Here is a 12353-nt window from a genome sequence, read left to right as displayed (position 1 = left end):
GGAAAATTTCTTTAAATTTTATTCTACATATACTGTCTCCACTTAGACATTTCTCCTTCACTCCTCAACCTATTCCACTGAAACCAATAAATTTGCAAGAAACCAAAAGGAATAGTTATTAGTCTTTATCCTACACCACCTCCCAGTTGCATTTAACCTCGTTGATCACTTTCTTATTCTATAAATAAGCTTTTTTCTTGGCATTCTGCCTGCCGCTCCAGCTGTTCCATCTCAGTCTCTTTTGCTGGCTCCTCCTCTTCCCTCAACCTCCAACTGCTACAGCCCTTCAGGGTTTGGGCGCAGGGCTTCAGCCCGGAAACCTCAGAATCATTCTTAGGTACCTTCTCTTCCCCACCTCTCGCACCAAACTCTTCATCCACTCTATCCCTGGTCCCTTTAATTCTATCTTCAAAAAACGTTTTGAACCCATCCATGTCTCTGTATGTCTACTGACTATTTAAGTCTCCATCATCTCTCACCTAGATATTAAAATATCTTCCTAATTTTATTACCGGATTCCTCTCTTGGTATGCTGACTGCCCCATTTCCAGTGTGTTACTACAAGTAGCCAGGTAACTTTTAAATAGAAACAGAACCATGTCATATCCCAATTTAAAACCATTTGCTAGCATCCCTCTACACTCAGAATAAAATCCAACCTTCTCAGCACAGTCTGCATGGGCACTACATGAGTTGCTCCTGCTCTCCTCTCCCATCTCATCTCTTGTCCTTCCTAACTCTGCTCATCACACCAGTTTCTGTCTTTTCCTTGGACATGCTCAGTTCTTTGCCTCAGCCATTTGCATAAGCTCTTTGCTCTTCCTGGAATGATCTCCCCCTTCCACCAACCCTTTCTCATCCTTCAGACCTCTGTATAAATGTCTTCTTCTCAAGAAGGATTTCCTGAACATCCAGTCTAAAGATGCCCAACCCAACCACCCATATGTTTTATCCCAGCATCCTACTTTTTCCTTCCTAGTATTTATCACATTTAGTAAATATATATGTATTCGCTTTTTTCCTATTTAGTGTCAGTCTTAGCCTATTATGATTCAAGAGATCCAGGGCCCTATCTGCTACAGGCAGCATGCCCTGAAACGTGGTACTTATCATGGTGTCTGACATACAGTAGGTCTGTAATAAGTATCTGTGGAATAAATGAATAACTGAACATGTCTGATGATGGGTGATAAACATGGACTGCAGACACAAAACTAAGTAGAGCTGGTGCAGGAATAGAAATCACAATTTTGGTTTTACTAACACAAAGCATTAAAAAAAGATTTTAATACTAAAGTCAGTTATTGCTCTTAAGGGGAAAAAATGATCTGCAAAATAACCACAGAGAGAGCTCTTGAGCAGAAGAGAAAAGATGAATATAAGAGACTGATTGCGAAAGGAAATAAGATGCAGCATGACAAATGGACATGACCATCTTTTCATGTGTCAGATTCATGTGGAGCCCTCTCTGCCATAGACAGAGACACAGCCGGGTCAAAACACAGTTCTGAAAACGTTTGAAACTTCAGGAAAACAGGTTCCAAATATATCACTTAGGATAGATCTTTACAGCAGTCCTCTTAAGCCACTAATGTATAACATGGCTCTTTATAACAATAATTTCGACATTTAGCTATCACAAGGAAAAAAAGAATTAATAATAAATACATTAGGGTTTATTATTTTTATTTTACAACCATTTATACCAAGTCATGAAAAAGAGAGTAAAACTTCAATTTTTAAATGGGTAAAACACATGGATAAATATGTCATAAAAGAATAAGTGAAAAGAGTGAAATGTAAGAGAATATATAAAAATTTTTCAACCTCATTTGCAATTAAAATATATATACTGGAATAGAAATTGGGTAACTTTTTACTTACTAAATTGGTAAGAAATTTATAAAACCCAATGCTATTTGCTTATTGTGTTACAAAAAAAGAACTTTCAAATTTTATTTCTACAATTATATATTGGCTTGAAATTTTGAAACAAAAACTGATAATATGCTTTCAGAAATGTATATGAAGAGACAATCAAAATATAAAGGGAAAATCGATAATTTAAAGATCATTATAGTGTTGTTTAACGAAAATTGGAAAGCAATCTAGGTATTTACAAACAAGGAAAAAACTAAATATATTATGGTACAACTATGCCATATTACTACTATTAAACTACATCATACAATCATCAGGCAACTATGAAAATATGACTAACAAGGAAAAAAATCCTCCCAACCTAGGATGGCTTTTTTAGCATCAAAACTTGCAACATTGCCAAATATGCAGTTCTAGGCTATTGCATGAATGTTCTGAAAGGAGAACATAAAATAAGAGGAAAAATAAATTTAAAAAGAAAAAGAAAGAAAACTGCTGATGCAAGAGCCAAATACGTTAGAGAAAAACACCTCTAAGGCAAATTTATCGTATTTCTAAACTAGCAATCTAACCGAATGGCAGTATCCACACAACCAGTGAGAGACTGTTTACAGATAGGTGCACCCAAGAGAGGGCGTGTCTACAGATCGGGACACAGCACACACACCAACATACAATATATTCACCCATCAACCAAATGGGTCTAATAGTTTCACAGATACATTTTAAATAAAGTTTTCAAAAACATTATCTTATAGCACAAACTCTAGTAGCTAAAATGTATAATAAATCTTGAGCCCTTAACAGGTAAAGAAAACCAATAAAAATAAATTTATAAGGCCTCCGTTGAGCTGGGTGAATGCCTGCAGGATGACTAACTAGAGATGTATGTCTTTAATAATAAAGGTTTTTAGTTAATGCTATATAGTCACAGTCATCAGTTAACAACATTTAATTCAGAAGCAAAACGGCAAGAATTCAATCAGTAGCTGTATAGAAAAAATTAATTGAAACTAATAAATAGAAGTCATATTCACAAGAAATATGAATAGCCAGTGTTAATTTTTAAAAGCAGTTTTTTTATTAGAGATAATATTCTTGATTCACAAATCCATGGAATGTTTCCTTAAAATGGATGGTTTTTTCTCTATAAAATGCTCATTAATTTTAGCCATGTAATTAAGTCCTTAATATATTAAATGCTAATTAGGTCAAAGACAATGACTAAACACTAGCAATGATAACATTATTGTCCTATGATATTGAGTGATCATAACAAATTATTATGAAATGTTAACCTTTTTATCTTTAACATATCTAAAACTGCATAGTGATTTAAATGAAACATGGAGAAATTTGAGCAAAAACTGTCTATGGTCATTCATTTTAGATTAAGCATGATTCAGCTACCATCTGGATGAAAACACAATACTACCTCTTCAGAAAGGAAATTAACTTTGACATATTGTCTCTGTTCCTTTATTATTTTCTGACTTTTCATTTATCTAAAAACCTATATGCAAGGAAGCATGCATTCTCTCACAAATATGAGCCTGCAATTATCAAATAAAAATTCCGTGTACACATGTTAACATATAACCTCTCATTGGAACACAAGCTATTGAGTATGTTGTTGCTACTAATAACCCCTACGGCTTTCTGCCTGTCATTACCTTCAGGCTATCAGAGTTTTATGAGCACAAACCAATAATAATGATATTTCCCTTTTGCTTTTTATCCACACCTCATTGCCTTACATTGATTTGCATAAGCAATTTCCACCCTGATAATTGGAGCCAAACATCTTGTTATAGCTTACCTTATGGAAAAGAGCAGTTAAATACTAATCAAGAGAAATCTTTCTTTATTCAACCATATTCTAGATGCTATTGAATTACCCTCACTGGTCAAGAAAGCAGGTGACACTTTCTAACAAGGATTTCAGGGTTTGACTTTATATCAAGCTTAACAATGATCTTTCTTCATAATTTCAATTCCCTGGTATTGGCTCATAACAACATGAAGAATGGTACCGTTAGGCTGAAATCATTAAAACAATATTGTTTTGTTTGAAAAGAAAAAGCAATAGTACTATGTACTAATTATTTTTTAATAGCTACTGAGCCAGTCAATGTTATCTGAAGATTTCATAATTATAGCTTTATTCTTTTATTTCCAGAAAAAATCAGGAAACAAATGTAACTAGGGAGATTAAAACAAGTAAAAATGAAATAAGAAAGGTCAAAGTCATGTAAAAAAAGTTCTATCTAAAAGAATCACTACCTGAACTACTTACTTTAAAAATAAGTCTACAATACTTATGCAGAATCAGGACTTGAACTATAGAAACAAAGTAAATTATAAAAGCAATGTAAAAGAAGTAGACCCTGGGGCCAGTCCCATGGCCAAATGTTTAAAGTTCTGCACGCTCTACTTGGGCAGCCCTGGTTCAGATCGTGGGAGTGGACCTGCTCCACTCAGCAGCCACACTGTGGAGGCATCCCACATACAAAGTAGAGGAAGACTGGCACAGATGTTAGCTCAGGGCTAATCTTCCTTACTGAAAAAGGAAAAAAAAGTAGATCGTAATTTATTGTTCTTATGTATAAGCATTGCTACATATGGGAAAAAATGAATGTATATGCACTTAAACAGTAAGAACCCTAGGAAACGAAAGTTGTAAGAATCCCTGAAAAATTCTATAGAATGGATAGTTTTTATTGAAGGTGGAATTCAAAGGAAGCATTTATTCACAGGGGCAAGGAAGATTTCAAGGGATGTGTAAAATCACCAAGAACTTCTAGAGATAGAAAAAAATGAGGGCAAAATTGCAGTATATTTCTATTCCAGGAACCACATAGGAAAGGAAAGTCAATGACAACATGGGGCATTGAAGATTGTCCAAGAGGAAGAAAGAATAGAAATAAGGCTACACTGCATGTACTCCACTCTGGTGTCCTGCCAGTAAGGACTCTGCTTTTGCTGTGACATAATAACGAGAATACCGCATTCAAATAGCGTAATGTTAAACAGACCTGGAGCCCCTGAGAGATCTTGCTAGCTTCTTCTTACAGGATGACCTGGGAAGGAATGTGGAGATTGTTTACGCCACAGACAAAGATGAGGTGATAAAGGTAAGGCTTACATTCTATATAAAAAGTGCCACTTGAGCCTGTATGCAAGGGGGAGTTAATGGTTCCTGCTGGCCTGCCAACTGCATTCCCACTGACTCTAAGGCCCTATAGAGAGTGTCCTGCAGCTGTTTTCGGAGTCATCATTGCTAGGAGAAAATCTTGGGCTGGGGAAACACATAAGCTTACTGTCTAGGTGTCCTATGGATAGTTTATCTTAAATTAAATGCAATTCAGGCAAATGGCTCCTTGGATTTTTTGTGCCGCATTTACCAAATCCCAGGATGACTGGCCCGGCTGGAGGTGAGGAAGGTAGAATGAGGAGCCAACGGCTGTAATTATACCAACCAAAAATTTGAAATTCTCAAGTTAATAAAAAAGCAAAACAATTATTCACACTAGTAAGTTCTCATCTTTTCTCCAGTTCCTTATTTTAGAAGAGTAATAACTTTAGAAATTAAAAAAACTTAGACAAAAATGAAGTTTTACTGGTACTGATTCACCCTGACATAACTAAGTCAACCATTCCAAGAGGAACCTGAGGATTACAGAACACAGGCAACCGCACTATAGCCATGAAGGAAGGGGATGACGGCCATCGACCGTCCTAATTCCTCCCATCACATATCCTCACAAAATTACTGAAATCAGTTTAAAACACTGCTGGAGCTACGGAAGTATCACAAGGTGGTTTTTTTTGAGGACGATTAGCCCTGAGCTAACTACTGCCAATCTTCCTCTTTTTGCTGAGGAAGACTGGCCCTGAGCTAACATCCATGCCCAACTTCCTCTATTTTATACGTGGGACGCCTACCACAGCATGGCTTTTGGCAAGCAGCGCCATGTCCACACCAGGCATCTGAACCCGTGAACCCCGGGTTGCCCAGAAGGGGAATGTGCGAACTTAACCACTGCGCCACCAGGCTGGCCCCATAAGGTCTTAATACAAATATCAAAGAAGAGACAAATAAAAGAGTTAATATTTTTTAAATCTCCATATGTTAACAAGACTACCTACGAAAATAATACAAATAATATTTAATCAATAGAAAGAGGAAATTTATAGATTAAGTGTGTCAGACTATCTATTAGCAATTCATCGCCACTCCCGCTATGTGGTACACACTTGTGCATTGCATGGGCTGGAAGCCTGGAAGCTACATTTCCTGGAATCTTTTGCTGGTTAGGTCCAAGTTTAAGCTCTGCCTGAAAGGCACACATAAGAGCTATGGAAGGCACGAGACAGGGAGGGTTATCACTGCTCAAGCAGCAGTGAGCACACACGTGTGCTTTGGCGCAGGGAGAGGGAGGGTACTACCAGTGGCCTCCGGGTGTATTGTGGGCAGCTGAGAATGTGGTATCAGTTCTTTGAGATACTAAGTGTCTTGATTTCCTAAAGTCTAGCAGTGGCTTTCCTGACCTTTACTCCTCTAACCCTCCCAACAGTTTTAGAAAATTCATATACTCTGTGCTAAATCCCGTTCTGTTTGAATACCTAGAACAGTTTTGGTTTTGCTACTGTATTACATACCAGGAGCAGCACGTTCCAGGAAATAGACCCGCAAAGATGAGAATCTACAATTGTTTGCCTGTCTTTATTAGATTTAAATGAGGTAATATTACTGATCATGGGTAATAAGATCCTGGTAATCCATGGTTTTAGGGTCAAAAGAGTTTCTTAAATTATCTCCCACAGTTGTCTAAGTTGAGGAATAGGCCATGGGAAACAAATAATTATTTCAACAGAACGTTATGGTAGAATGGAGAATTACAAAGTCTGAGGATAATGGCTATTTCTGACTAGACTGGAGAGATGACAAGAAGGGTATAAGCTCAGTGTTTTAAATTCTCAGCAGCAGCTATAGCCCGGAGTCAGAGCTCTTCCACGACTGTGCTGGAGGAGTCTTGTGGCTCTTGTAGCCTTAGAACCACTACGACTGAAGAGCAGACTGTGGCTTGAAGTTCCGTGTGGTCAAATTAAAACTCAGGTACATTTCATGGGGTTATTAGGTCTCTCATGTGAAAATTAGGTCTTGACGGAGCAAGCGTGGGACACTGAGAATTGGAATGGGGACCTTGAAGCCTCAGTTCCGCTGAGCCTCCTTTGGGATCAAAAGAAGCTCTTCTTCTTTGTCTCTGAAAAAGTTAGTTATCCCTTGTGCGAATCCCCATTAATGAGGCTTATCAAGGGAGATGCTGACTCTCCTCAAGACCAACATCCAATGCGCTTCAGAGCATCAGACCCACAAGCAGAGTCACTCCAGCTGATTCCAAGAACACAGGTGGGAATCCTGACCTTAGAAAAGACAGCGCATACAATGAAACCAACCAAGCAATTTCAAAAACTTAAGTCCTCAGAAAACGACATCTAAGATGACTGCAGCTTAACCACAGACACATACAGTACCCAGAGCAAAATGTGAAAGTGTAACAAAACGTGAAAGGCAACCAAGAGAAAAAAAATGCTAGTTGTTTTTTAATACTGGCAAAGAGAAACACAGTACCAGCAAAAAATCTATGTGACAACAAATGCTGGTTGGTCTGACTACAGTTACGGAAAGTGGTATATAGTCTTATACTCAGATGATTAAGTGAAGATTCAGGCCCAGGGAGTCACTCACTTTTGCACATTTAGTTTACAAATTTTCCCATCAAATTAAAACAGCTGTCCCAAATTAAAGTATCAAACCCAAATTGTCTAACTAGTAAAATGCATTAAATAAATCAGATTCAGATAATCGGAGAGATGAAAAAAATCTTGGAGAGTATTTAGTCCAACTCCTGCACCTTATAACTATAAAGTCAGAGGCCAAAAAGGTTTGGTGACTCCTAGAAAGCCCACCATTAATTAGAAACAGAAATGAGACTCATTTCTCCCTACTCATTGCATTTCCTCACGCTTCCCCAAACATGCCAATTATTGAGAAATGGATTATGTAAAACAGTAGATATGAAGAGTTTGCCAAAATGTAAACATTTCTATGTTTTAAAAATATAGTATTTACAAGTGGCATACATAATCCAACAAGGGACAAGCTGGCTTTGCTTTCACTTTCACTTTCTGCTTAACGTCGAAAAGGAAGCTGACTTATTAATGGTAGCCAGGATTTAGTTTTCATGAACATATATAATACTTACAAAAAGAAGTTCTGAGGCAATTTACTTAAAAATGATGCAAGATTGAACCATTTAAGCATCAGACAAAATTCAAGAAATGAGGGAATTAGACCAAAAAACTCAAGAAGACTGGGTCAAGGAAAGTTGTCATTATTCGGTATGAAACTGTTTACAAGATTTTCCAATAGCAGGGCACATGGATTCGATGCTATTAGGAACAAAAGTTTTCTCAAAAAGTCTCTACAGTGCCTTCCTACTGAGGAATATATGTGTGAGTTGTAACAAAATACATTTTCCAAATACAAAATATTGCAAAAAGTAGAAAAATGCAATTGAATCGATACTCAGATACTTTGTAAGCTAAATATGAACATCTGAACTGATCCAGAAACTTCCCATTAACCTACTAACTTTCTACATTATTTCTATTATATTTAATATGTAAAATATTATATTTATCATTTATTTTATAGCTATTTATATTTTTATTCTTTTATATTTATTCATATTATATAGTATATTTTGTGTTTTATATATTTATGATTGTATTTGTAAAGAATGTTCGCCTTGTTCTCAAAAGAGCTTAAGATATAAAAATTGTAAAAGAACACAAATTTTAGAAAAAACACCATTATAATAGTGTTCCTGAGTGGAACAGGAGGGCTAAAGTTCAAGTAATAAAATAAAGAAGAACAAAAAGAGGGGCCGGCCCCGTGGCTGAGTGGTTAAGTTAGCGCAGTCTGCTTTGCCGGCCTGCCCGGAGTTTCCCCTGTTTGGATCCTGGGCGGTGACATGGCACCGCTCACCACGCGACCCTGAGGCGCCGTCCCACATGCCACAACTAGAAGGACCCACAACTAAAATATACAATTATGTACCGGGGCACTTTGGGGAGAAAAAGCAGAAAGAAAAAAAGAAAAGGAAAGCACATTGGCAAGAGTTGTTAGCTCAGGTGCCAATCCTTAGGGAAAACAGGAAAAGAACAAAAAGGAAGAAAAGAAAGAGGGCGAGAAGGAGGAGGAAGAAAGGGAGAAAAAAATATATGAAAAACATACTATATGCAATTTGGGATTGCCTACACCCGTAAATCTGACCCTGGGTCTGTCTGCAAATGTAAACTTCCATTGGTAGCATAGAAACAGCCATGGCGATGCAAAAACAGTTAATCGACTTCCAGCAGAGGTAAGCACTGCCACTGCAGATTAGCTCTTCCAACAACATGTAAAGCAAGACTCCCCAGAGCCTTGTGGAAGGGAAATATATTAATATCAACTCTGTGACCACTCAGCACCATGACATGAAGTGTCTGTTCGGGAGGTCATTTCCAAAATGTATCCCATACATCTTCAAGCACAAGAAATGATAATTTATCACCCAGATGGAGGGATCTACTGTAAACTAATCCAAACTGCTGATGATCCACTAAATCAGTTTGAACGATGAGTCTAAATAACGCTGCAAGCCAAGTACGGAAGGATACAGATCTATCTGATCAACGACATGTCACCAGGCAAATGAAATGCAACGTTGACAAACATAGAGTCCCTCAGTTGAAAATTAACCAAATCAAGTATCAGAGCATCTAGGCACACGTTAACACAAGCTTCCAATGAAAGTTTAATATAATGGGACTCAGAGGGTGCATGCTAACTGGGTCAGATAAAACAGAACAGAGTGAGTCAGTAGAAAGGGGTGTACTAAAAATTGATATATTTTGCATACTATAGAAAGCACAAGATAAAGAAAAATGTTGCCAAACAATAATCCTTTCCAAATAATATAACTATAGTTATTCAATCTGCTGAGCAAATCCATACACACAGATGAGGAAAAACAATAAAAATTGTATACAGAAAATGATTTCATATCAACTTGCCACCAGGTAATCAAATTCAATTTGTGTTGCCCTTTGAAAGCTTAGATATTTTCTGGAACTGTCATGCTACAACTTCAATGAGGAAAAACAAAGGAGAGGGGATAAGAAAGGACATTCCTCTAGACAGTTGATATTCATGGAGGGCACTCCTTAAGAAAAAAGATTTTCCCAACTGTGTGATCAGAATAGAGACTTTAGCACTCAGCAAATAGGTTCAATGGAATTCAGCTATTCTGAAGATGTCCCTAATGGAAAGAGCTGATTAAAGTAAATTTCAACACCTGCTGGAACAAATCTGTAAAAATATTTTCTAAGGGAAAGTGTTCTTCAAGAAATTGCTATTTTTTTCTTTGTTGTGTTAAGTATATATAGCTTTGTCATATGTTTAACTCTTGCTTTGTATTTTATCTTTTAGTTTATTTTGTATAAAAATAGACTTATACTACTAAAATATGACCTGATCCCATATGTAGTTCATTTAAATTTCAAGATGAAAAGCTTACTAAGAACAGATAAGATTGATTGCTCTCTCTGTCTTAGCATAATTGTATTTCAGGTGAACATCAATTTACTTTAAAGGACACTTCTAAGTAGCAGAATGCAGCATAAATAATTCATCAATCACAGCCGCTAGTAACATGATTTACTCCAACAGATTCAATGAAAAAAAAATTCTATTTTTCTATATTTGTGTTTGCTTTAGAGAGCTAAAGAATCTTTCTTTTCTAAGAATTCACTCTTAGATTCCATACTTCATACTCTAAATGCAATATTATAAAACACTTTATTTTTTCTTTTATTTAAAATGTTGTATTTTCTAATTTAAAAAGACATATAAATATTATTTGGAACAAATAACAACTTATGTACACCAACAATAAAACAACAACATAAAAACATATCTGAAAAACAGCATTAAGATTTTCTCAAAGATATAATTTTAGTAAGGCTAACATAATTTGTCTTCACTTTATATAAACTTTTAAATGGAAAAAAGGTAAGTAAGCTTTCAGAAAATCTTAAAAAGATTATTTAGAATCTTACATATTTGAAAATTTCTTCAATTTAAAAATGCATATTAAACAACTGATTCTAAATTGTGTAATAGTTTGAGCCGTATTGGTAGATACAGCAAGTGTCCTCTCTACCACTTTCATTTGTCAGATGGAAGGACATTGCTGACCTTACTCATCCATCTTAAATTTTTCCATCAAATTCAGTGATTTTGTATTAGCAATTTCCCAAGCTGTGAAATATCTTTAAAATAAATATATTGACAAGGAAAAATGTAAGACAAAATAGAAAGCATTTTACTTACTTGCAAACCCCTCTGAAATACTGAATGGCCCATAAAATTAGCCAGCATTCTAATCAAAGCAGCACCCTGTAGAGAGGAGCATTTAAAAAAAAAGAAAAAAAGAAAAGAATTTCAACCAAGTAACATGATTCTAAAGCTATCCTATATAAATCAAAAATAGTCTACTTTGTTGATGCTATTTTATTCTTAAAAATAGTTAAGAAATAAGAGAATCATGAGCACAATAATTCACTTACAGGTCACAATTGCATTCTTCATTTTGTGAATCTGAAATTTTTGTGTATATAAAACCAATGACTTCAAAATAGAGGTATCCTGGATAGGCTATCTCAGGGCAATAATAAGCTGTAATTCAGGGCTAATAAAAATGTTATTGAGCACTGTATATGACAAAGTGAATAAAACATGGTTTCTCTACCTACAAGCTTCTAGTCTAGTAAGAAAGGGATACTCATGTTAATAAACAAACAATCATATTAAAATATAGCTCTGGAGTAACATAGCTACTTCTTTTACCCCGGCTCCACCTAAGAACAAGTTAGCTCTAGAAGTGGGGAGCAGGGAGCACAGAGCAGTCAGCCTGCTGGAATTCAAATCCTGCCTCTGCCACTCGCCATGTTTACTCAGGAAAATTACTTAATGTTCCCTGTTCCTCACTGTTTTTACTTGTAAAGTGTAGGAAAAAATAGTACCAATTTAACATGGTTGTTCTGAAACTTAAACAAATTAATATATGCAAGGCAGTTCAGACTAGGTGTGAAAAATAGTAACCATGATATGAATGTGAGCTATCAGTATTACAACAAGCTACTTATTTTTATTTCCTGTCTATTTATTTTAGAGCCTGGATGTAGCCATATATCCATATACAAGTAAAACATATATGTTTGATACAAATATTTAGAGTAACAGAAGAAAATACTAATTTAAGAGTTTACCTCACCTAGAACAATTATTATAATATTGTAGAATAATATCAGTGCAAAAAGGTACACATGTAATCAATATGAAACACTCCAAGTAATGATTG

General features: G+C 35.9%; 1 protein-coding gene across 4 annotated transcripts in view; it reads right to left on the bottom strand.

The window, feature by feature from the left end:
• The window catches only part of TRHDE (thyrotropin releasing hormone degrading enzyme), a 361666-nt gene that overhangs the window by 92471 nt on the left and 256842 nt on the right, over positions 1-12353 (bottom strand). For 3 of the 4 annotated variants that reach the window (XM_070600300.1, XM_070600299.1, XM_070600296.1), the window contains one exon: positions 11324-11389. The exons of the other annotated variant lie outside the window; for it this stretch is intronic. In XM_070600300.1, coding sequence (XP_070456401.1) covers positions 11324-11389 — 66 coding nt within the window. The remainder of the gene's footprint in view (positions 1-11323; positions 11390-12353) is intronic. 4 annotated transcript variants of the gene reach the window in all.

This window comes from Equus przewalskii, chromosome 29, assembly GCF_037783145.1.
Source record: "Equus przewalskii isolate Varuska chromosome 29, EquPr2, whole genome shotgun sequence".
In the NCBI taxonomy this organism is placed as follows: Eukaryota; Metazoa; Chordata; class Mammalia; order Perissodactyla; family Equidae; genus Equus; species Equus przewalskii.
Note: the sequence above shows the minus strand (reverse complement) of the source record. Positions and strands in the feature narration are given on the sequence as shown.